Raw genomic sequence first — 26,152 nt, 5'->3', positions numbered from 1 at the left:
TCCAACGTTCTAGTATAATATGCTTATTTTAACCTAGATTTTAGTTGGGTGTCTAGTTATCCATTTGAGAAATAGATCTGATTCCAGATTTCTTGTACGGATCTTGTATTAATATTTCTTTTACAGGGCAACTGTTCGAAAACTATTGCTTTCATTATAGTTTTATAATGTAATAATCATTCAATTAAGTTAAATGGGATATTAATATTGATAAAAACCGAAATTTTCATTTCATATATAGAGACAGAGAATTATTACCAATTCCTTGACTGAGAACTTTGTCTCAAAACTGTTCTCTACTAGATCTTCAGTATTATTATTGGGGAAATACTATGTAACTAACCTTGTGAGTATAAAATACTATACTACTGAATCGAGATAGAATATTAAATAGAATTCATAAATTGTTGACCTTATTCAGTTAAAACTATTAAACTGCTCTCTAATTAAATTAAATTTATTGTACTCATAGATTTTTTCATTTCAGAAAAAATAAATATAACAGTTTTTATTAAACCTTATTCAATAAACTTTATGGATACAAGACGAGATTAAAATAAAAATAGAAGACAAATAATACCCAGTAAAATTGGTTTTGAGTTTACACTTTAAATTGTACAAAATAATAATTAGTTGGCCCCTCAATGTTATACCTAAATGAGGGTTTGGGGGTATACATTAATACCAGGTTAAGCGCACACCAGAGTTTGGACAGTGTGGAAAGTTGGCTTTCACCCTACAACAGAGGTTGCAGATATGGTTGCATTAACAACTACTTTTGACTTTATAAGTTAACTAATTTAAAATTGATGGTGTATACACACGGAGAAACACGGTGACAGAAATATTTATTCATCACTCTGAGAGAGTGACAGATATTAACTAAACGTTCTGACAATCAAATTTCGTAGCAAGTCATTTTGAATATATAGATATATGTTTATGAGTTAAAACACACATTTTAAAAATCTATATATTTATGTATACAACGAAAAAATCTTATGTATTCAATTAGACTTTACTTTTGCCCTTGAAACCATGCAAGTTAAAATGTTCATTACGTACTGACATATATATTTGTTGATTTTGAAGTAACAGAATGTATTTTCTCGATATTAATGGGTCTATTTCATGTGCAAAACCTAGATATATATATATATATATATATATGTGTGTGTGTGTGTGTGTGTGTGTGTGTGTGTGTGTGTGTGTGTGTGTGTGTGTGTGTGTGTGTGTGTGTGTGTGTGTGTGTGTGTGTGATTCAATGTATATTGAAATTAAATAAGGCTATTGCCATTTATACAATTTAACGTAAATAAAAGTCGTTTGACAGGAGTTTGGTCTTCTGATCATATGTTAGTTTGCTTATTTAAACGCATATGTGACAGATACGGCCAAATACAAAATAATTGAATCGGAAAAGTAAGCGCACTGTTGTGTAATGGTAGCACATTCACCCGGCAAGTGAGAGATCCGGGTTTGACTCCCGGCGGAGCAAGTACTCTTTGTGATTCAATGTATATTGAAATTAAATAAGGCTATTGCCATTTATACAATTTAACGTATATATATATATATATATATATATATATATATATATATATATATATATATATATATATATATAGGAGTTATTGTATAAAGTAGTAAACTACATAAAATTTCACTCTTTTCGGTTCGGTGTTTGTTACAAATTTCAAAGCATTAGATTTTAGATACGTTAGTTTTGAATACGAAAACCAAGCTATGACAAATCGGCTAAAATGAGATTGTAGATATCTTGTTCTTCGTCCATAACAAGATTAAAAGACAAGTAAAGTTAATCGCAAATTAATCATAAAGGTTCACTCAACAGGACCGGAGAGAACTGGTATTCTGATTCAGTAACTGTTTTAAATACCAGGTGAGCCATAAACCTCTTGACAAACATGCATTGTAACAGTAATTATTTTGTTAAACGTGTATACTTAATTATTTAGTATTTTATGTTTACAAAACCACCCGTAACACCTTATAATCTTTAAAGTGTATAGCACAATATAACATCTCAACTGTACTAGTTATAACTGTACTAGCCAAACTGTTTAGTGTCTAGTGACTTACGGACCTGTTAAGCTTTTTTTAAGTTGATTTAACAAGGACAAACGTATAAAATTATGCAATGTCGTATTTTTAAACCTTAAAAAATTTCAATAATAATAATAAGTTTGACGATGGTATTCGTTTTAATGATATACCATAATGAATTTATACACGAGAGATCTTTCCAGATATCTAAATTGAATAACGTAGTATTAAATGTTAATTAAAGAAATTAATTTAGTTGTTCAATAAATGTTTTTAACTATAATTTAGTGTTGAAACATATTTCTATTAAATGGTGAGATATTATGAGTTAGTACGAGAGAAAATAAATGAACAATAGAAGATACTTCTATACAAAAAATTAGAAAAACATGTTAGACTGCCTACGGAAGTAAAATATCTGGAGAGGAAGTGAACTTCCTTACATTCATTTATGACAGCAACTTACTTGAATTCAAACGTTGGAGTTTGAAAATTACATCACTAAATCAAGTTAACTGAGGTTAGGTTCCGCTCCGTAATATCTTAAATGGAACTTAGTCAATAAGCCTCCATAGCGATAAATCCATATGCCAAAACTTACTGTACTTTGAAAACGATATTTTCGATATCATTAGCTGTAGTCTAGATTAGATAACATTTTGTTCTATAAGTAACGTTTTGAAATTCTGTATTAAAGTAAAACTATTTTGTATGTTTTGTGTTTATAACGTTTATTACAAATATATATTTTCTTGGCAAAGCAGATTAGATTAAAAAATGTGTAAAAACCTCTAAACTAACCATGCATGTATGATAAAGATTAATGAAACTAAACTGTTTGATAATAACATATATAATTAAAAAGAAGTTTAAACTGTATACGAGTTTTATAATTAACGTATTACTTCAATAATTTAATTGATTTTTTAGTTTTTATGTCTACTGGCGTTTTAGTTTAAATTTATATCGTATTTGATATAATTTTATTGTATAATATATACAAATAACTGAATTTTCAATTTTGTTTCTGTTAAAAGACCGAAGATTTTTAAATTAGAATATTTAAACAATTTTAATTTTTATCTATTTAGAAGAAGAATCTTTTCATCTAATATGACTAAATTTTCTATTTAATAAGTTAGACTGTTGTATGTTTTTACTGCTCTTTTTCTGTTCCATCATGGTTACTCGAGACCGTTGTAAAAATGTTAGATAACGCTCAGACAAATTCCGTGTCCCATGCATCAAACTCGATGTGGCTTATATAAACATTTTCATTTTATACACATGACAAATTTGAAGTTGATAAATAAGTCTGTTTATTTAAGAGATATTTTGTGGATGGATAGGACATACGTCTCAGCGTGGGATAGGCTTTGCTTACTCTCATACATACATTAATTACTGTTTTCTTATTTTTTATCAAATTTCCTTAAGTTATTTTATCTATTTATATATACTTATTTTTTCTTTATACATTCAATTAATCTACGTATGTAAGTATAGCTTACTAGAGCATCATAGCCCAGAATACTCTGATCCTAGAGGAATTATACTGTTTAGTTGAACCTACACTGGGTATAGCAAAATAACCGATATCACTACATGGATGTCAACAAGCGGGAAATCACTCACCGCAAATGATGACATATTGCTTAATCGGCAGGTTTAGTCTAATTCGGAGTTCTCAGGATGTTTTCTCAGTTTCTGGTCCTGAGTTAAATAATCATCTTAATGTCTTGTGAACAAAAAGTGCTCGTTTTTCGCATTCAAACCCGACTTATATGCCTACCAGGTACTGTGTTTTTAATAATCAAATAATCATATAATGGCGATACTAATTACCTACCAAACGATTTTTAAAATTAAATCAATTTTTATCGGGTAACATCGAAATTATTGTCAGTAATTCTTTTAGAAATATACTCTCATATTTCAAGCATAAGCATAATATGGACATTAATACTTATCTGCGATTACTTTTATACAACAAAAAAAATTAAAAATTAATTATTACAACTTAAATGATGGATATTTTTGGAAACAGCCAGTATTCCACGTTTATGAAGGTTTAAAAAATGTTCCTTTAATTTATCACAAGAATATCGTATTATTTATTTTACTATAATGCCTTTAAAATTATGTTTAAAATGAACTGATCAGCTCATGACTTAGTCACAGCTGAAATTGGGTTTCAACTTTCCTCTTAAACAGAAACAGCTCAAAAAGTTCGATGTTTGAAAAAGTTTAACAAACTTAATATAAAGTTTCTTCGTCAGCAGGAAGAAACAAACAATAAATCTTCGATCCTGTCGTCGCGTTGGTGACGTTAAAAGTAAGAGTGGACTGTGGACAATGAAAATTAGTGGACGGACTTGAGCAGGAAGTAGGTCATACAATAATAAGGTGTAAACAACCCCTTCCCAACCTCGGCCTTACCTCCCGCTTGTTTACTGCCTCACATGTCTTTCCGTGGAGAAAACATCAAAGGGTAATGATTGAGCTCAGTGAGAGTAATGAACCGTAGAATGTAGTTGGCTGGAATAATAGAGTTGTAATACAGGAAAGGATCTTTGTTGTAATATATATGTTTCAGCATGCATACTCTGTGATTGGTTTGATTAAAAGGAGGAAATGTATAATGGATGATGTACTCTATGAATATATATATATATATAAACATTTTGTGCTTAAAATAAAGTTTTAAGAAAACTTTGGGTGACCACAAACTCTTTATTGAATTCTTATTACAAAACTATTTATTATTAATTATTAAAACCCTATTTTAACTACGTACATATACACTTAAACATAGACACTGGATGCTGATCCGTAGAACATGATTTAATATAATTTTAAAATCCTCATTCATTTCAACAGTGATTTTGTTTCTAACGTATAATTGGCTAAGAGTTAGCGAAGTCTTCCTATCAAAAAATGGTCTTCCATTTAGCTATACCATATCTCGAATAATATCTGACCTATACATTTTTGAGACGTCGATGGTGGTGAATGCCACACCATACGATTTGGTTGACTATTAGTGAAATTATTTATAATTTTCTGATGAATAACCATGATAGGAACGAACAATTAAAAAATAAACAGATTTATATTGTGCTAATGACAATTCGTACATCATATAATATTTTAACGTGTGACATAAGAATACAGGTATAAACTAAACATTTTTCTTGCACCTACAGCCAAGCCGATTACGCGAGTGTGGTTCACTCCTATATTGTATAGGAATGTTATTTGAAATGTACACAATATACCTTGTACTAACTACGCTAAAGTCGAATAAAAATGTTAGCGATTTTATTGTAATATTAGTGATATCAAGGAATATTATATATATATATATATATACAAATACCATTTATACAAATTTAATGAATGTAAACAGAAGTCGTTCGACAGGTATTTGATCTTCCGATCATATGTTAGTTTGGTTATTTAAACACATATGTGACAGATATGGCCAAATACAAAATAATTGAATAGTAAAAGGTAAGGGCTCTGTGGTGTAGTGGTAGCACATTCACCTGGCAATTGAGAGCACCGGGATCGAGTCCACGCGGAGCAAGTATTTTTTGCGTTTCAATGTTTATTCAAATTAAATTATATATATATATATATATATATATCTTATATATATAAAAATCTTGAGTCACGATATATGTTGCCAATAAACTCCAAAACGACTGAACCAATATCAATCAAATTTCACATGTATCCGTAATTTAGTCTAACTTAGAAGATAGGATAGTTATTATCTGAATTATTCGCTTATGTCGTGAATATAAACGAATAAAATGAAGAAAAGTTTTCAAAGCGCCTGCACATTATAACCTGCAATTACGAGATAGATACGTATATTAAACAGTGAAACACTATTTGAAGGCGCTAAGTTATGATGTATAATTGTCTAAACTAAATTTTTGGTTGAACTTAAAGGTTGAGTGGTAGACCACTTTGTAATAAAATACATTATGCATGTACAATACATTTTTGACATATTTTCTTGATCGTGACATCAAGGTAAAATCTACATCGGGGTTGGAAATATAATTTACTTCAACCAGAAATGCTCATACGCGGGCAAAACTTACGAAAAGCGTGCGAAGCCGCGGGAAACAGCTAGTATATATATATATATTGTATTTTACTTCCTAAAATGTAATATTACTCAATATTTAATTAATAATTATAAAAGATTTTCTCTCGTTGGGGTCCGGTTTATTACTCCTATTTACGGGATAATATTTATTTATATAACATATTTACGGGTATATAGTTTTATTTTGGAAGCTTATATTACGGAAAGATTTGATATTAGACGTTTAAAATTACAGTTATAAAGTTATTACATGGATAAACTATAAAGGTATAAAATATTAACTCCATTTTTATTGTATAATCTGAAAAATGTTAAATATGTTCAAGATTTGAGAAAACATTATTTTATAAAAAAACTCAAAACATAGTTTAGAAAATTAAAGATTTGTCATTGTAAACTCAGGTTTAGTGACATTAAACAAAACAAATTAATGTTCTCATTTTGGTTATAAAATGAGTTTTTATGTTTCTTTATACTGACAAGCATATCATAGAATTTGGAAGAAATAGGATATAAAATTACAACTTACAGTTATGATATGAAAACTATTATATTTCTCTATCACCCTACAATATAGGAAGCTCGTGCTGGCTCACAACACGGTCAGGGGATATTCTAATTATCCTAATTTAAAAATCGATATAAATATTTTCTGATAGATATTTTAATAGATTGTGAATTTAAATAACCATATACTTACAAGGAAAGTCATAGTCTTTTATGAATAATAAAGGGAAAACTATAGAGTGCTATTTTTAGATGTTTAACCAATGGATTCCATATTTTATAAGCTACATTTATCATAAAGCTAACTTCGTTTATTTATTTAAAAATAAAAGTGAAATATAAGGAGGAGATTTTTAAATATTTTTGGTTTACTGATTAATAAAGGGAGCATATAATAATAAGCCCACAGTATTATAATGCGAAATAATTCATTAATCCTAATAGAATATCCCTTCGGTATAAGTCAGAAGATATTTTGAGTTTACGTGTAGCCATCATCTCGAAATTTCAAATTGAAGATGCATTTTGATGTTTATTAATGATATTAATACTGATGGAACATTAATTCACAAATAAGCATATACATTTCATTTTCATAAAACGTTTTCTTCATTTTGATCCGAAATAATGTTACTAACATATTGACTTATAAATGATCAACTCTAAACCTCTGAAACTCTTCACGACCATTATCTTGAACCAACTAGAGAAATAGAGAAATAATTAAGAATGAATGTTAGTAGAAATTGCTTGACAATTTTAGGAAAAGTGAAATTTTTATTTGTGTTCTAAACTACTCAATACAAACATTTTAAATAATCAATATTATTTTAAAAAACTGTCTCTGGACTTTAATCTGAATATATTAATATCTACGCCAGTTTTTACAATAATTATCCCCTTAAAGTTGTATAGTTCTCAAAACTACGGCAGTTATCTGGGAATATTGCGATGTATCAAATGTATACGCATGAAGAGTAATTATTCTAAATAACAAAAAAAAAATTAGGAACACATCTTTCATAGTTGCATGATATAATAAAAAATGTGTGTTTTAGTCTATATTGAAACAGTTGAGTTAAATAATTTGCTCAAATGTAAATTGGTAGCAAATTTAAATTTTGTTTGTAAAGACTGTCTACGAATTCAATCAAAATATGTATAAAAATCAAAACTTTGTACCAGGTATAGTCTTCATCTATTGAAAATTATGGCAACAATAGAGTTTAAAAGCTTGCATTATATTGCATAAGCAAGTACATATCCATCTATAATCTTATTCACTTATCTGAAAACAAAATAGCGCTAAGAAAAACTATGAATAAGTGTCTTTGCAATGTAAAATATGAGTTATTTTTAAATCACAAATCTGTTTAAACTGCTCGTATGGATGAATATTTGGGATTCAATTAAAATTTTTAAATAAATATTCAGTTGTCAATAGGACGAAATTGTTTATAAAACTACTAAAAGCTCATCACAGCAAATTGCATAGAGTAGTGAAAAGCAGTGAAGAGTAATTCCCAGCCCATTGTGATCCAATCAGAGGTATTGTTGGGATGACGAACGGTTGTTTACTTGTCGGCTCATACCCAGTTAGAACTGATATATTGAGAGTAACGGGTACAAGCAGGATATGACTTGATTATATATATGAATCGAATAGTGTCTTTTCAACGAATAGATCCTTGTAAATCTATCAAAGCAACTGATCTACGGCTGTAGTATCGATCCACGTCTGGTTATAACTGATATATTGAAAGTAAAGTGTAAAGTTGGGTATGACTTAATCGCATTTACAGACTGAATAATGTCTTATCAACGAATATATCTGTGTACGAGTATATCAATCAGAGGTTCTGTAATTGTGAATGGTGTTTACGTATCTATCCACATCGGATAGAACTGACATATTGGTAAAAACTTATACAACAATATAAGACTTGATCGCATTTATGGATAGTGCTTTGTCAACCAATAATTTCGTTTATACCAATCAGAGGTAATGTAGTGAAAACTGTTGTAGACGTATCGGTTCATGTCTGGTCAGATCTTAAATATTGAGAGTGGTGTGTACAGCTGGATGTGACTTGATTTATGGTTTGAATTGTGTATTTTTAAAGAATATATCCGTGTATATAGATTGAATAAGGTCTTGTCAACGAATATATTTGAGTGTACCAATGAGATGGAGTATAGTTATGAAGGGCTGTCTACGTATCGATCCACGATCGGATAGAACGGGCGTATTGGCGGGTATAAAGCCGGATTTTTTTTTTTAAGAAAAAGAGAGGCAGATTTTTAAGCCTTATTCTGCCCGTCGTCATGGCGCACTGGCGTGTGGAAGGATCTTATCAAAGAAAATAAAGGGGAGTATCCATACAGTACAAGGCTGATGGTACTGATAAAAACTGTTTCGGCACAGACAGGATTTGAACCTGCGCTATCTCAACTAAGACCCAAATTCCAACGTCTTAGAACGCTCAGCCTTCGGCAATCCCAAATAATTTATTACATATATAGATCGAATAGTGTCCTGTTGACGAATAGAACCTTGTACGCACATTGATCAGCGATATTACGATAATTAATTTTGTACTATTAAACATACATCCGGTTAATATTGATATATTTAGTTATTGTAATTAATTGACAGATGTTTACGTGTCTACTTTTGTTAGATAATCACTTATATACTAAGATTAGCATGTTCATCTTCCACATCAGTGGTCAACTTTATTTTTCAAAATAAGTGTAAATTGTATGTTTCATAATAGTAAAGAACATCATATAATTAGAATGGTGTTTTGTTTTTCAAATGTTAAAAGAGCATGGTCTGAACAAGAAAATTATGCTTTCATATTAATTTTGTTTTTAGAACTCCATGAGATCTTCAGTTCAACACTGTCTATGTATAACGTTTTATCATAAAAACTAAATATATACCTAATGCGAAAAATTTTGTTTCAGGTAATGAATTTTAAAGTGCTCTGTAAGTATTATCACTTTTATCAGTAGGTCTATATTGTTTGTAACACTGTAGCAATTAATTCAGCCTTGATGTTACTATGGTTCATAGTTTTTCTTGGAGTCTTTCAGAAAAGTGAATAAGATTATTGATGTAAAAGGTATAATATAGTGTTTTGATAAATAACGACACTATTTACTATTAAATTAATATTCTCGGATATACTCGTATATTGGTAGAAATATATTTTTGTATTAATTAAATGGATTCATGTTAGCGAAAAACCAAATGGTTTTATAGTTTTTTGTAGGAAACCTCAGAGTAATGAATCAAAGAAAGTGTTATAGAGGCACAAATTATATTATTGCAAGAAATAAACATTTTGCCATTAGAGTCATTGGACGTAAAGCTTATAAGGCCTTCGTTCATTCATCAAAGATAACATAACACCATAAATGTAGAGAGTGACTACGAGGATGAGAGAATCCTGGAGAAATAAGATGTAAAGGAACACGAAGTATGAGACAGATTTGTTTTAGAATAAGTAATTGAGTACTTACGGACTGGTGAGTTCAGAGAGTGGAGAGCTTAATGAGAGAGATACTCCTACTTAAGGAACTAGAACGTGGACATGCTTAACACTTTGCTGAAGAACTCTAAACTGATAATTGAGTGACCAAAAACAATTGGTAAACTTTATTGTGTTGGTGAATGTAGAGGCCGAGGATTTCAAGTACTAAACTTCTAAAATAAGTCATTGTATCGGTGAGTACCAGAAAAAGTGGGAACCTAGACAATAAGAAGACCCAAAAATTGTTTATGTAGTTTGAGATTCACATATGAATTGATTAGTAAACAATACCATGGATTTGTTGCTTCAACCTGATGTTACCTATTAGGAATTTATAAAAATAGCATATTATGATGGAGGAACGAAACCTTCAGGTTTCACCTTCGGAACTCAGTGAATATTGAACTCAAAGAGGAAATTTTCAGACATTAAAGATCCTGAAATATGATAAACTCTGAATGTTAGTGTCGACCTAGTCCGTGAAAACTAGGTACGATGGTTTACTGGCTGCTTAATGACGGTCCGGAGATGATTTGCATATTTATGAAGTTAAAAATGTCAAGTCGCTGAATATTTCAATGATTAGGGAATTCAAAGATAATAATGTACGAGATATTAAAGAAAGGATTAGCGAGTTATAACTTTATCTTCCTGTTACTAACACATATTATATAGAATAACAAATCATTGTTTTATTTTGAAAAATGTGTACTATTTTACTTTATTAATAATCGTATTTAAAGTTAATAATCTTTGGGGTATTAAAAAGACAAAACCTTACCAAATTATTTATTTACATTAATATCCACTCAATATTACAAATTTATGGTCAAATTTAAATAATATTTAAATTAATTAAACATATTATATATTTTTAATTTTTTTAGGTTAAACATGTTATTTATGATAATAATGAACAACAAGTTAGAGTCAGATAAGTCTTACAAAGGATGTAGTCACAATTGGATAAATGATAATAACTAAACATTAAGCTGATTATATAATTATACTTATTAAGTTATAAATCTAGTAATAAAATAACTTACTTAAACTACCACAATACCGAGAAATTATAATACAAAATTAGATATACTTAATGTGTATACGTTTCTTACTTATTTTTTCCTACTACTTGGTAATTAACTCGTAAAAACTGTAAGAAATTCTCAAGCTGCTAAATTGATTTTTAAGGGGGATTTGTCTACGTTAGTGGCATTTAATTGCGGATACTACAAGTTTTTTTAGTTAAACTCTTATAATAATGTATATTGAATTTTCCAGAAATTGAACCGTTAACCTGTTAGAGAGCCTAAGCCTTTTCCCTCGTAACGGCGCAATGCATTTTTTCCATTAAAAATAACATATTAGTTGTTGCCAACTGTGAAAAGGAGTATAAAAATAATACCCTGCTAAGTTGGATTCAGTATTAAGACTAATTTTGCCAAAGGTTTGAATAAGCCATTTAGTATTTTTTAAGTTTCATGTTTTCAATTAATTAGAGCGATCAATATTTATGATAACGTACATTACATTACTTCATTAGATAATATAAGTTTACTCTATCCGAATACAAAGTATATACACCTTAGAAATATAATAGATCTTTACAAGTTTCTGTTGTCACCTCGTACATTTTCTCACGTTTCTATATTTGTTTGGGAAACCTATGCGTGAGATCACCCACTGGTCGAACAATTACTTCAGATATCTGCAAGCAAAAAATAAAATACATGATTCGTATGCTTATACACTCCAATCATCAACACAAATCAAAATATATTATACCAAACATATAACTTTTTATTTTAAATATCTCTGTAAATGACTCATATAATCTATAAGCACTAATGGTTACATTCTGTTATTATCATTCGAAGATGAAAAATAAAATATTAAACATTTTTTTCACCATCTATCTTTCGTAAGAATTTTTCATTTTTAAATCATTAAAATGTTTCTTATTTAACCACATTTAACTAGAAATGTTTGAGGGATTAATTCTTGAAAGTGTATAATTTCATCCGATAATTTGTTCACGATATCAAAATTATTAAAAGTCACATCTACATTTAACTGCGCATTAATGTATGTTTACGTTGAATTGTATCGTATATTATTAATAAAACTGTGGGGCCTATTTATTGTACAAATCAGCACGTAATTATCATACAAAATCTACACTCGCTAATACCACATATATTATTTATTATTCAAGAAAAGTGGAACTATGTTCAAATGATATAATTTATTTTACCTGAACATTAGGTGGGGTGGACAAGACGTAGATGACCGCATCTGCTACAGAGGGGCAGTCAAGGACAGGGCCTCGATCCTTGGCGCGGATCACGCCCTTGGGAGCGATCATTTCTGTCATCACTCGTCCTGGGCTTACGCTCTGCCAAATAAAATATTAAATAATTGGCATTTGTTTAAAAAAATAATGCTCACTAGTAATTACGGTAATCTATCTCGTTGAACTAATGGTTACGTACTGAACAAATATAGATTTAGTCAGCACTTACAGATACTCTAATAGTAGAATTGGATTCGACTAGCTCCTTGCGCATCGCTTCGGTGAGGAGAGAGAGCGCGTGTTTGGTTGCTGAGTAGACTGACTGACTCAGTAACGTGCTGACTATATGTCCCGTTACGCTGCAACAGTCACATAATTAATTCATTCATTCATAATTAATACTATGAATTTTATTAAGACAAAAATTTAAGAAATTTTATTAAGTAGTTATATATTTTTTTTTAAATAAGTTAAACTTTTACATTTTATATCGTTATGGATTTTTGTTTTCCGTCCTATTTCCTATGTATATTATATAAGTAAAGTTGCCAATAAAGTAATTCACTGGTAGCAAATATACAAGTTTCAATTTCTTGGCTTTTTCTTTATTTGATCTTTGTCTTTGGGTACGAAACGAATCCGTACGTCCTCCATACATCTCGTGAAAGACATCATAAGTTGTTTTTTAAACATTGTACACTACTTTTATGGGTAAAATAACCTTATAATACATTGCTTTTTAAATTATTTGGAAATTTTTGTTAACTTATTTTAGTTCAATCCATCAATTGGGTTAAGGAAAATACGAACTCCGCCATTTTAAACATAACTGTCAACTACGACACGAATCAAAAAATTTGATATGGATGTCAATTTCTACAAAGACATTTTTATGTCATTAATTTTATACCTTTAATCATAAGAAATATGTATAAATAGTGTTGCTTGTGTGACGTTGCTGACCTGTTAATGTTGACTATGTGGCCGTCTTTGACACCACGAGCCCGCATTGATTTGACCGCTTCCCGCGTGCATATTCCTACAGCGTACACATTCACCTCGAACATGTTTCTCCAGATGTTTATTTCACCATCTATCAAAAGTCATATATTATAGAAATATTCCAGACACAAAAACGGTTTTTATGTGCTTTAAAATATAGAATATTAACCGTGAACCCATAACTAAATATGTGTTCTGGGACTTAACAATTATTCATAGGCTACCTGTAAATAGTTACATTATTATGAAAAGAAACTTATCAATAAGTTTCTACAATATACCATGTCCCAGAAACAAAAGGGCTTGGATATCGGCCTTTATGCTAGCGAGCTTAGGATAGAAATAGAGATGACAATTGATTTTATTTTATTGCACTAAAAAAAGCCGACGATGGTTAGTTACAAGGAGTCCTGTGCGTCTGACCGCAGCTCACTAGCGCTACCTCATTGCCAAAAATTACCTGTTTATTTTTTTTAACATCTTAGTAAGCATAAGATCAATTTTTACACACCAAATTCAATCTTGAATAATACTATAGGCGGCCTATTTCGGCCCTTTAAAGGAATTGTTAAGATCCGTCTCCTTTACAAGGCAGTTTTAAATTACTACATATATGTGTAATATATGTACATATTTATATTGATCTTCAAAATAAGAAATAAGAGTATAAAACTAACAATTTCTATATTTCGATGTAGGTAATTTTACTGGAAATTAAACCAAATATATATATATATATATATATATATATATATATATATATATGTATGTGTGTGTGTGTGTGTGTGTGTGTGTGTGTGTGTGTGTGTGTGTGTGTGTGTGTGTGTGTGTGTGTGTGTGTGTGTGTGTGTGTGTGTGTGTGTGTCTATAAGATCATTACAAATACAAACATAAACAATGAAAATAAAATAAGGAATTAATTAAGAACATATTATTCCATATAATACATTAATTTTGTTACCTAAGTCTTCGTAAATTTAATTTACTTGAAAATTTTATATTTTTTAGCGAGCTGATGGATTTTTTTCCGTAGTTCTAATGCTATTTGAACATAACTTTTAAAATATTTTCCTATCTCTTTCACTACATATATTCATATTTAAAAATGTATAGGTATTTTACTACAAGAATCAAATTAAAACGTGAAAGACAATCAGGAACAAAGTGTTATTCCTCCTTCACCACATTTTAGCCGTCTAATTTTTAATGTACATTATAATGAAAATAAACGCGTGCAAGCCCTCAATAATTTAATTTTAAAATAAAATTAGGCATATATTTACAAATTCTTAATTATTATGTTATAGTGGTATGAACAAAAGAATAATTAAACATTAAACATATTAAAATAGTAACACGTATAAATTCGTAACATAAGTGATACCCCATATTAAGCTTACATTATTTAAAATTTTTCACTCATTTCATTTTTGAGATATCCTGCAATAATGAAAACCAGATGCACCTGTACGAAATTGACGGTTCGTGCAAAATTTTCAGTTCAATAGGTCACTTTGTTATCGAGATATTGTGTGAACAACGAGACAGATTAACAGGAAGATCTAAATGAACATTTCCTATTCCATTGAGTAACAGGCTTTACTTACCGCTCAGCCAATGTGCATAATTAAGTTGAATCTGCATGAGGTTTATGAGAGCGAGCAGTATTGTTAGGTTTGCAGTTGAAGGATTTCGAACGCAACGCCAAAACCTCTTAAGCCCAATTTATTTCCGAATCCATTTAAATTTTTAACAAAATATTTACCATCAGTTTGGTACTAAACCAATATTCATGGCCAAATTCATTATACGTTTATTCTAATTCTATTTAATCAGGGATTGATTGAAAACACTCAACGAAGTTTTTCTCCGTTTAAACAGCAGATTTAAAGTCTTGCCTACATTCAATAGGGGCTTAGGGTACCTACTACCAACGCTAACTAAGCCCGTATTTTTCTATTCTTTTCTCGCTGTATTACCTCGATGACTAATATTTGACATGCTATTATAATCTCAAGTTTTACTACATTTTCTGTGATTTATGACTGTAGTAATCAATATATAAGTATGGAATATGGTATTTGCGCATTATTTAACACAATATTTTTAACCGTAACTTTTACTTTGTATATTTACGATATTATTTGTATAATATAACTTGTTCCTTAATTTTTTGAACTAAAATAATTATTATGTAGTTATTAAAATAGTATATGTAAGACTTTATAGTCACAAGTTATATACACTCCTAGGAGCATTTAGTACAGCCATTATCATATGAAACCCACAATAATATTTCTGTAAATACAGTCAAGTTTCGATTTCATTCAGCCACAAAACCAGGCTTGCTCTCTCAATATCATAAATACATTCACCTTTTTTAAATGAGATATACAAAATTTTAAATATCTGTATAATTTTTTTACTAACAGCATATGGAAGAATTGTTAAGTCGAAGCATATTAATTCGATATCCTTCAGTTCTAATAAACAAATATTTAGATCGAGTTAGCATCGTGATGAAAATGGTTTAAGAATATTATTTTAAAATAGTGGAAAGATTAGTGATTTTTTTTAATCGATCTGCAAGAAAAATGCATGCACAAAGTTCAAAGAAGTCAAAGATAGATAGATACACACCACTTCAAGGAGTAAATCAAATTTTCCGTTGTACAATATTTCAGTACTTGCACTGATCACAACAGCTACACAACTTCCTGATTTGTTATGAAATCTAAAGAGAGACTTAATAAATTATTTATTTTATACCCTTCTTTGAATGATGCTTAAACGTAATTTGATGATGTTTTTTCGTCATCCTCAACATCCTTATCCATGAAGGTTTTTCTGAAACTGTTCCTCTGTACATAAGGTCAGGAACTTAGCTTCTACAGTTACAGTACTTTTTACTCTACACAAGCCTTACTGTGATTTATTTTAATACCGTCCATATTAAAATAATCCGTCCATTATGCGTAATGCACTCTCTCCCAAGCGAATTTCATTGTCTTACAATCATCTCCATCACAAGACTGATCCACCAATATCTGCTTGTCTAACTTAACTTACTAAGTTAACTTACAATCTAAACGGCGATGAGATATGAGTGCAGCATTTAAAGAGTGGCTTTTAAGAAATATCATTTATCCACTACGAATGCAAATTGAACGTCCCCGCTCACCTTGTTTGATTCCAATCCTTTGAACTAAAATATTAGGTTTCTATACAATAAAATACAATACTTTTTACATTATATAATTTAAACTTCATATACAAACCACAATGGATTGTTTTCACACGTCCAATGCCTTACGAAAATGTATTATTCTCATTCCTTTCCAATCGTTACAGTTTTGTTAATGTATTTCTTAATAAAACAGTTTTAAGTAGTAATAATGTTTTATGGAGGATCATTTAGATTTGCCGAGAACAAATTTAATGTTAGAAAAACAAAAAGATCAATCACGAGTAGAAGTTAATAACCCTTTAAGCGATTTTTATCAAGAAAAATTATAGTTCCAGACACCTGAAGTTCATTATTTGTCTGTTAAATATAAAACTAGGGTATAATAATAAAAATTGTAATATCATATACGTTTCTGTAGAAAACATATGTAGCGTGTATTTGCAGTTCGCAACATATATAATGGTAATTGTTGCTAAATAAAAACATTAATTAGTAAATGTTCAAACCTACAGGAATACCTTTATTTTTACTTTTGTTAAGTGACCAGGAATAGGTTCAAGTAGGTTCATCCTTCAAGGGACAGAATGACTATAAAGGGAGTCTTGTAATTCTTAGAACAAAAGTATATTACATTATTCCTTAGGTCGTAACAACCACAATTTATCTTTCTGTCTTTATGTGGTTTTTGCAAAATAATAATTGATATTATAAAAACTAGTAAGATAAATTCAACCATAGTAAAGTTAATATTTTCTACAAAATATAATTGTTCTTTCCTACTCTATTTTATTAAATATTTATTTTTGTTTCACTGAGAGAAAATTATAGAAATTACAAAAAATAATAACAAGAAATATTTTTTTTTATTTGACTGCCACAGTTTGGCAAGGTAGGAATCAATTAAATAAAATGCCACTGTTGATGTTACAGAAACAAATACTGGCATAAGTATGTAATTAACTTATATGAAACCATAAATTCAGCCATCATCACATCTTGTGTTTATGTTTTCTAAATAATCTAATTACTCATACTATTACTCAATATTACAGCCTTATCGTTCTCATTCAACGATTGTAAGTTTGATAACAGTTTCATCAGACCAGCGGCTATCTGTGTCATCAGATATGATCAATTAACATATTTAATTATTACATTTAACTGCAAATGATTGTGCGTTTAACCTAAATATAAAAAAGGTGTGTATATGATTTCATTAAAGCTGTATGTAGGTAAACCTCCATGTAAATCTCTAGTTGTGAGATAGCATTTAGTGTTACTTAAATACAAGGTAGATGTCAGCTAATGAAACACCTGTTAACTGTACATACCTGATACTTACTCTTGTGCATATCAGAGTACACGAGAGAAACATCATTCCTGTGAAATAACTCACATCTGCTAATCTCTGGATAATGCTACTCCCTTCTCACCTCCAAACGCGAAATGATTGACCAAAACATTTAACCACTCGTTGAAAGTTAAATTAGCTCCAGATAACTTTTCATAACTATTTCAGTCTCCTGGCAGTTGAAGAATACAATTTTTTAACGTTATTTGAAAAATAATTCTGACCATGACTTATTCGAACATATTTGTATAAATGGGATTTTTCAGAAATATAGCAAGCATTACTTTGTAGAACGACGGTAAACTGTTCCAGGACAAAAGAATCATATGAAGACTTAGTGCCATGAAAATGTAATACATATTTTCTCTTCATTTAGAACTATTTTACGTAAAGCCGTGGATATCTAATCTTTTATAAACAGATTCTGAGTATTTTTGAAATATTGATATTCAATTTTAGAATAAGAAGTTTTCACAACTTAAAGAATAACCAATATATAATCAATTGCAACACACAGACACAAACACCCACATAATATATATATATATATATATATATATATATATATATATATATATATAACTAGTAGTTAGTAAACAATAAATACATTTTAAATGTTATAAATTTTTTAACATATCCATATAATTTGCATAGTCGCATGACGATGAAACATTCGGTATCAAATGGCCTAGTCAAAAAATTATATTATATTAGAAAATATTTGTCTTTACGAACAAGTTCAAAAATAAGGCTCCATTATATAAGCGTACTTGTTTTAGAATTATTAATTAAAGAAGAAAGAACACGATTCAGTAATTAAAGTGTATTCAGTTTATTCAAGTCACTTGAGTTATTATTTAAACACTTCTAGTTGTTATTCATTTGTGTAACGATTTGTTTTCTCAGTTTCCCTCCCTAGATAATATAACTAACTCTTTTACAAAATTTTCTGATATGCGTGCGGAGACCAGTTAATTGTAAAAACATATTTTCAACCAGATTTTTTTACATTATTAGAATAACGAAGAAACATTGATTTTGCGCAAGTAGTTCTCAACAAGAAGAAAAACATGACGTATGTAGAATATATTCAGCTTGTATCAGCTGATATTACTGAAGTAGATGTCACTTTATTTGTTGTTACTATTCTTTGTTCACCACATAAGTGTTATTGTTGGTTTATAAAGTGAGTTACTGACCAATTATAAATAATATATCTACGATATTATTCAAAACTGCTTACAATGTTCTAAAAATTAAAAGAAACTCATATAAGAGTAAGCTTAATAACGCATTGCACAACATTCAGAAGATAAATTATTAGGTGGTTGGTATATAATTATCTGGTTAATATGTTTGTTTCAGAAAAAATGGGAGTTCTTGTTACAAAATGTTTAAACATTACTACTAGTAGTTTATTATTATCACAGCTATAGTTATAATAATAAGAAATAATTCTGTAACTAACGAACACGAAAGTGTTGTTTTTACAGTGATATTATTGGCTCGAGAAGGTTTTTTCCCGCCAGCACATGTATGTGTGAGTGAAGTGAGAATAATTCGCCTGAATATACCCCGAAAACGTCGGTCGTAGGGATGAGCATGTTGAAAACTTGAACTGCGTTGAAAGAAACAAAAACAAAGGACTAAAAACGTTGAAAACAGAGATTATAACCGTTGGAAAGTGCATTTATTACGGAATGCTTGTAGCTCTTGCGCTAATGTTCCAAGGATCATTCTGTTACTGGCAGAACTCCAACTGCCACTACGGGTGCAAAGTCAGTTACACACCGCTGAGTATTATGTCAGCTGAAAAGTGTCACTAGGTTTATGACAGTGTTTACATCTTTCATTTTTTGGTTAGAAGAACTGTTAAGAAAAATTATGGCGCACTTTGGAGTCTTTGAGTGCAAGTAAAGTGGTCAAGCTACAGTTACTAGTTGGCTGGTCGATAGCTAAGCCTATCATTCAAGGGGCTTAAATAAGATTTCTTCCTGTATGCTTGTTTGCACAAAGTCTTGAGAACAAACTATCTTATATAATTGAAATTTTGGATATTAGCAACACTAAGTTTGGTGAATAAATTCAAATAGATTGAATAAATTTATCAGCTATCGTTGAATTTGGCAATGGAATTCATTTGTACATAGACAAAACTCAGTTTTATGGCCAATCATTGAATTTAGTTAACTGTTTGTCATTGAAGCTTATCACTCAATAGGCTTACATAATATCTCTTTTCATCCGGATAATATAACATTTCTTATGCTGTATGATTGTCTGTCTCTCTCTATTTGTATTTATGCATGATATTTCGAAAATAAAATGAGATATCTCATGTTACGTGACATATGGTGTGGCGTACTCCTCGTTTGTTGTTATATGAGTACTTACGTTCTGCGTATTATAATCTTAGCTCATTTCCAATGACAACATTATAATAATATTAGTAAAAATCCTACCTAATACTCGTGTTCTTGTTGATACCCCAGCGTTGTTCACGAGGATGTCAATACCACCTACGTGTTGTTCCGTCCAACGAAACGCTGAAAGAATTTCTTCTTCAATGGTGAGGTCAGTCTTGATTCCATAAAATTTACCCTTTTGTCCAGCCATTTCTTTTTCCAGTTCCTTAAACAATAAATTTAAATCTAAACATTTTGTATACTTATTTTTACAGGAAGACTATTAATAAAAACAATCGTGTTAATTGAATGTTGTTCATTTGTATATAGAAAAGTTATTTATTATCATATAAATTCAATTATTACAAACATATAAATATACACCCTTAGACCAAACTCTTACACAAAGTCTTATCCAGAACGCAAGAAACTAAGTATTACTCAATCAAACTTAGGTATTTAATGTAGTTTAGCTCTAATGTTAAACACACGTAGTCAATAACATTAGGATGCGAGTTTATAAAATCAATAAGTCATTGTAACTGTTATACAATTAATCTTTACCATTGAGCCTGTTTAGCTTTATTTAATTGCAATCTCTCAAATATGCAACAAAACGCAATTGATTTGTTGTGTAGGAATATTACTCTCGTTTAAAAGAAAATGAATCAGTTATTCAACCAAAGATTTTAATAAATAAATAATTTATAAATTGTATAGTTAGGCACCAATCCTAACTTCGCATTTAAATTTAGATTTGTATCAATTTAATTTGCTTACATTTTTTATATTAAGTTACTAAATTAAGTATTTTGAAAAGAACATTTAAGTTAAAGACCGGATCTTTGACTGAGTTAGAGATAACACAGGTTCAAAAAATCGTGTATGTAACCGTTTTACTCTTTATTAGCAATTTCAACATCGTACTTCATCAACTTAAGTCTTATTTCAATTAAGTACACACTTTTATAAGATAGCATGCAGAATACAGGAAACAGAAAATTGGTTTCTTCTATTTTAAGTAGAGTAATTTTAATAAGAATCGGAAAACAATTAATGTTATTTAAACGTCCAACAGGTGCCTCATATACACTTGTGTAATGTTTTCAGCATTTTTGACATAATTTAAGGTTTTATTTTCTAAATTAATGAATATGAAACATACTAAATTTTCTAATGTTGTGCATTGTTTTTAAATGTTATATATTTATATTATATATCGAATATTTGGATAATCATTATACTCTGGCGTATAAAACTACCCAAAAACACAAAATTAGTGAAATATTACAGAAATCTTTATCTTACACGTACATTTAACTTCTAACTGGTACCTAAACTTGCAAAAAGTCTCATCTTGGCTCTAAATTTGCATTACAGAAAACATTTATTATTAATTGAAAGGACCTATTACACGTAATTAACAGCAGAACCATCTGTTAGAGTAATTTGACTACAGTTTTAAATCCTTTTAGATTTATAGCCTAAAGGTATTGAGTAAGTTTAATAGTAACACACATTTCTAATTAAACATTTTCTGGAATAGATGTTGAGCACAGAGTATATCCAGTAATAAAAAATGTTAATTTGTATGAAAAATTTACTTTTAATGTAAGTTTTAACAAATATTAAGTATATAGAGTGCTTTATTAGTATTATAAAGCATATATAAAAGATAAAGTTTATGTGACAACTTTGAATATATATGTATATATATATATATATATATATATATATATATATCATATACAAACTTAAACACTGTTATAGAACACATCTTAGTTGTGTTTTGACAGAAGTAGGCATCTCAGGGCTGTGTAAGTATATACATTTTCTTTATCGAGGAAACAAGACAAAATCAATATTATCATCGTAAATATATTTAATTTAAACCATAAATGGTCGTATACGTACAAAACCTACGAAATTGGGGGCGAAGCCGCTGGTAACTGCTAGTCCTGCGTAATAAATATGATGCTTCGGGTAACATCTAATAGGGTACATTTTATAAATCGTTCCTGTTTCTTTATAGATTTAGACGACTACACAGTACACGCCAGTCATTTAAAGGAACTTGAACAAACCAACATCAGAAACTTATAATCAGAAAGAGAGAACGACAGAGATAATCTCACGGCTGCATTTTAATATGCTGGCTACTGGCAGGGCCGCGCCATATCTCTAGGGATTGTGCTATGACGTCACATTTTCTGTCTCACTTCCTCCATTTGAATAGCTCTCAGATAAACGTGGCTTGCTGACGCTTTAACAACTTTAATTAATGCGGGTGGTAATATTTCTTACCTAAGTTTTGTTTTAAACCTTATCTTTGAATGAGTAACGACTCAAAATTAGAGCCAAATCGTTCGTAAACACAATAGAAACCACATAGTATATTGTATGTTAAATATTGTATTCCCTACAAAAGTAAACAACATACGTATAATTAGCATATTAAGGTCCTAGTAAGTTTAATTTCGTTAACAACTCAGAAACATACGTATCGATTAGTTATTATATGTATGTACAAGGTAAATCAAACCATGGCAAGAAAACAAGTTTCTCGTATGGCCTACATAATTACTAAAATATTTTTTTTTTTTTAACTCTTACAAAACCGTGTTTAATAAACTTTAAATAATTGATTCATGTGTGAGTACTGCCTGATTGTAAAATAAATATCTATACAATTTCATTAAAAATACATAATTTGCGTCATTTGACACTTTATTTCAATTGCGTTAATGTCAATGTATGAACAAAACTAAAAAAGTATATTTTCCAATATGCAATAACAATCTTAAAGCGCAGTTAAAATTTTTTAATGATATACTTCATCTGCCTCGTTTTTAAATAACTTTTAATATTAAATGAAAATTTCCAAGATTTTAGGTAAAAACCTTATACCTTGTTAAAAATGCATTGTTGCATTGTGTAATTAATATAGTATGAATAACATTTTCTGCTTATTAAGCTGACTTTTTCTAATACATACTGACTTTATTGGAGAAATCTCCACACACATATCGCGACTATCTGTTGTTACAAAAGGCTCTGCACGCATTTCAAGATTATCAAAGTCTTATTTACACCTAATTAATTTGTTAATTAAATTCCTAGGATTTCAGTAACATAAGTGATGGTAGTAATAAGATAGTTCCGACTCCGGAACCACTTTTTAATAACTTCTTGCCTAATTTAAAAACTTAATTTTATTTTAATAAATGTCAGTAAACCTTGAATAGCCTATTTGAATTCTATTTAATTAATACACAGCTCAGCTAATATCAAAATTTGCTCTGGCCACCGGGGTGTAAAGTTAATTATATACTAAAGTAAGAACTCTAGCCATCCCCTTCCGTTTTCTTGTTTTTTTTTTTTTTTTATTAATTGGTTCAAAAATGCATGTCATTTATATTAGAGTCAAATCTTTCCATGACCAATAGGAAGTAAGATTTATTACAAATTACCGTAATTCTACATTACTTTCTTCTAGAGTTTCATAATATCATGTTTAGAAACAAATATAGGACATTAAATAAATTTGTATTTGTTTAAGAGCTTGATATTTAATTACTGAAATAAACTACTGATACTGAGTAAAAATACATAATCCTAAGTCATATCATAGTCACGTTACGTCTCTTTACCTTAAGCCTTTCTTCATTCCTTGCTAAACCAACGACGAGAACTCCGTAGGAAACGAGAGCCCGGGAAATCGCCTCTCCGATCCCGGTACGCGCTCCTGTCACCATAGCCACCCTTCCTTGCCATCGGTCCATCTCTGTCTCTTACTGAATTCAGTTACTACTAGTAATGCCTCTGGTAGCTTAATGAGCGATAACGGAGTAGTGTAGTGACCCAAAATGTGAAACTTCTAGTATCTCGTGCCAAAAAGATAACGATCACGATATCATTATTTTGGAATAACTGGCCTAGATTCACGTAACCCAGTGGTTGCCTAATTAACGAGAGGTTATTGACCTTTTACACTCATCAACTAAAGATACAAACAATTAATAAATATGCCAGTGATTGCACGGATGTTCTATCATTTTTGTTGTAAACATTTGACATACAAGCGATTGTTATTCGTGTACACCATAGTATACAACTGTATAAATCTAGTAACCAACAGAGTATTACAACAGCAAAGCTCTCTTGAAGTGGAATCAACGTGAATATGCAAAATTGGTTTTGTTAAGGCTTTCCAATTACTGCCAAGAATAGCGTTTGTGGGATTATGTCTGATATTGCATGAATATTACATTTCATGAATATAAATTTTTAAGGTGAGTCTTTACCAAAATAGCAGAATAATATTGTAATTTCGTAAATTTTTTATAAATATTAAACCTTAACAGTACATAAGTAACAATTAAATACTACATTTTTATGAACCCTTAGAAATAGCTAAATAGCCAAAATTATTTGAATTTTGTATTTGAAACCTTAAGTTAATTTTTTTTATTATTAACAATATTTAACAAATTTAACGCAGTATTATTGTAATGTATAACTTAAATTGCTTTATTATTTTTACAGCAAAAGGAAATAATGCAATATAATTATACATAATCTTTAATCACTAAACATTTAACAAATTCAAAGTTTTAACGGTTATATATTAGGTAATAATGCAATACTAAAAACTAGTCGGAACGAATAAGACATTAATTTGAAATACTACACAAGAAAAATACTACTTTAGTACTTTAAAACGTTTTAAGCGTATAAATACCTCGATTTCGTCACTTTTATCGAGTCCCACCACTGTAATCCCACGTGTAACCAGAGCCCTGGACACGGCACGTCCTATCCCTCCTGCAGCACCAGTCACCATTGCTACCCTCTGCAGCCACCTACCCTCTGGCTCCACCAATGTTTACATCCATGTTAAGATAGACACCCACGTAGTGGCAGAGTTGAGTATGTAATGACCGCCAAATACTCATTGCCGACTGACTGTTGAACTGCGTATACTGATAAGCTATCACTTGCCGCGTGGACAGCAAATTAATTAAAAGTGATTTAATGTAAACATCGCTTGTGATTTTTCTTAAAAAGTATATGTTATATTTCAAATATCAAACCATAACTTTTTTCTTTATATCGCATCATTTACCTTTATAAATTTAAACTAACATTATGAAAACGAAGTTAAATATGTTTCTCCCGTAGTTTGACGTTAATATAACTAATATTACGTGGCTGGCTAAGGAAAGTGTAATCTGAGAAAACTATTCTCTTCATTTACCCGTTCTGATCCCTTACATTCAGATCCCAAGCATTAATATTGCAACTGACGATTGGTTTGTTACTTAAGGGAAAGTACTCTATTAATTTCACAAAAACCTTTTTATACAATGCAAATTGGCAGTTGGGTCCACAATTTTTATTTCTAATTATATTAAAAGACCCAAAAGAAAGTTTACACCCAAGAAGAAAGTTTTTGGAACAAAATAAAGAATACTTCCCGAATTAACTGTGTGTAACTAATATTATGTTATAGGTGCGTTTACAGTGGCAATAAATCAATAGTCTAACCTTATTAGTAATTTTGTTTTTGCTCATATAAGAGTAGTATATTAATATTTTCTCATTTTCATTCTGGCTTATTATACCGCTATCATATATATCCCTTGATGATGGAGGCCTATCTTATGCTCATGTTGCTC

General features: G+C 29.8%; 2 protein-coding genes across 4 annotated transcripts in view; one reads left to right on the top strand and one right to left on the bottom strand.

The window, feature by feature from the left end:
• Positions 1–26,152, top strand: part of LOC124362813 — a 650,255-nt gene that overhangs the window by 227,472 nt on the left and 396,631 nt on the right. The window lies entirely within an intron of this gene.
• Positions 11,030–25,448, bottom strand: LOC124362816 (farnesol dehydrogenase-like). 2 transcript variants are annotated; one of them, XM_046817645.1, is made up of 6 exons: positions 24,125–24,626; positions 20,532–20,700; positions 13,493–13,622; positions 12,759–12,888; positions 12,491–12,631; positions 11,030–11,944 (listed from the first exon to the last, which is right to left on the bottom strand). In XM_046817645.1, exons 1-6 carry the CDS (start codon positions 24,254–24,256, stop codon positions 11,882–11,884), a joined length of 765 nt encoding a protein of 254 aa, XP_046673601.1. In that variant the 5' UTR covers positions 24,257–24,626; the 3' UTR covers positions 11,030–11,881. The 2 variants fall into 2 exon arrangements, with proteins under 2 accessions (XP_046673601.1, XP_046673602.1); XM_046817646.1 differs by lacking the exon at positions 24,125–24,626 and adding an exon at positions 25,216–25,448 and having other exon boundaries at positions 11,032–11,944.

Source organism: Homalodisca vitripennis, chromosome 5 (genome assembly GCF_021130785.1).
Source record: "Homalodisca vitripennis isolate AUS2020 chromosome 5, UT_GWSS_2.1, whole genome shotgun sequence".
In the NCBI taxonomy this organism is placed as follows: domain Eukaryota; kingdom Metazoa; phylum Arthropoda; class Insecta; order Hemiptera; family Cicadellidae; genus Homalodisca; species Homalodisca vitripennis.
This window is presented reverse-complemented; position numbering and strand designations above follow the sequence as displayed.

What these genes read in the sequence shown, in the direction of transcription:
- LOC124362816 (XM_046817645.1), bottom strand. Translation starts at nt 24,256, where the DNA reads ATGGACCGATGGCAAGGAAGGGTGGCTATGGTGACAGGAGCGCGTACC. An exon ending in GGAATGAAGAAAGGCTTAAG is followed by an intron (nt 20,701 to 24,124) that starts GTAAAGAGACGT and finishes TTATTGTTTAAG; the next exon opens with GAACTGGAAAAAGAAATGGC. An exon ending in ATTCTACTATTAGAGTATCT is followed by an intron (nt 12,632 to 12,758) that starts GTAAGTGCTGAC and finishes TTTATTTGGCAG; the next exon opens with AGCGTAAGCCCAGGACGAGT.